Below are 935 nucleotides of genomic sequence, written 5' to 3'. Positions count from 1 at the left end.
GAGAAATTGGTGAAAGGTTTTGTGTGCCTCTGATAATTGAAAAAGATGTAGTGTGTGTATTTCTGCTCTTGAGTTGCTTAAGCAGTATGAATACCCTGTGTTATTTCCTGTCAAGATGTGGCACAGGTTCAATATTAGCATAACTATCCATGAATAAAAGGGAATTTATGCTGTAAGAGCAGATGTTAATAATAGGTATATATATGGCAATATCATACTAATAAGGGAATGATTAAAACCTCAATGTACCCCTCTACTTTCCTTCCAGTATGCTCCAGCTGTTGAGGGACGCTGTGCCAGTGGTTACGTGGGGCTTAAAAATGGTGGTGCCACTTGTTATATGAATTCGGTGTTGCAGCAACTTTTCTTAGTACAAGGCGTACCTGAAGACATTCTTGCCGTCTGTGATGATGACCAGGATGAAGATAGGTGAGAAAGGGACTTCAGTTAACTATTGAATAAATCTGATATCATTTAAGGAAAGTTGAAGTGTTTTATTGATCATAATAATTTAGGAATAACGATCATAGTAGCTTCTTGATGCCTCTTGCAATTGGGTTGTTTTCTGAGGAATCTGGAAAACTGAGGTAGCTTGAACTCACCACTTTTCTCTTTCGATGCAGTCTGTTTTACCAGCTGCAGACAGTATTTGGCCACATGATGGAATCACAGCTGCAGTATTACATACCTGACAAGTTCTGGAAATGTTTCCGAATGGATGGACAGCCTGTCAATGTCAGGGAACAGCAAGGTAAGGTTTTGTTGAGAGTTTTCATTCCCATATCAGTTTAATAACTGAGAATTGTTGTTTTGTTGTATATTATATCCAAATTACTGGATCATAATGGAAAAATGTGAATGTCTGGCAAATACAGGTATATTACAGTAAACTGTGTAATGTGTACAACACCACCATCTATAACAGTTATTTGACT

General features: G+C 37.6%; 1 protein-coding gene across 1 annotated transcript in view; it reads left to right on the top strand.

Annotated features, from left to right (window-relative positions):
• Positions 1-935, top strand: part of LOC119589266 (ubiquitin carboxyl-terminal hydrolase 24-like) — a 33,335-nt gene that overhangs the window by 22,713 nt on the left and 9,687 nt on the right. Inside the window, exons 28-29 of the mRNA XM_037937884.1 lie at positions 269-429; positions 624-751. Coding sequence (XP_037793812.1) covers positions 269-429; positions 624-751 — 289 coding nt within the window. The remainder of the gene's footprint in view (positions 1-268; positions 430-623; positions 752-935) is intronic.

The sequence above is a fragment of the Penaeus monodon genome, chromosome 25 (assembly GCF_015228065.2).
Source record: "Penaeus monodon isolate SGIC_2016 chromosome 25, NSTDA_Pmon_1, whole genome shotgun sequence".
NCBI classification, from domain to species: domain Eukaryota; kingdom Metazoa; phylum Arthropoda; class Malacostraca; order Decapoda; family Penaeidae; genus Penaeus; species Penaeus monodon.
This window is presented reverse-complemented; position numbering and strand designations above follow the sequence as displayed.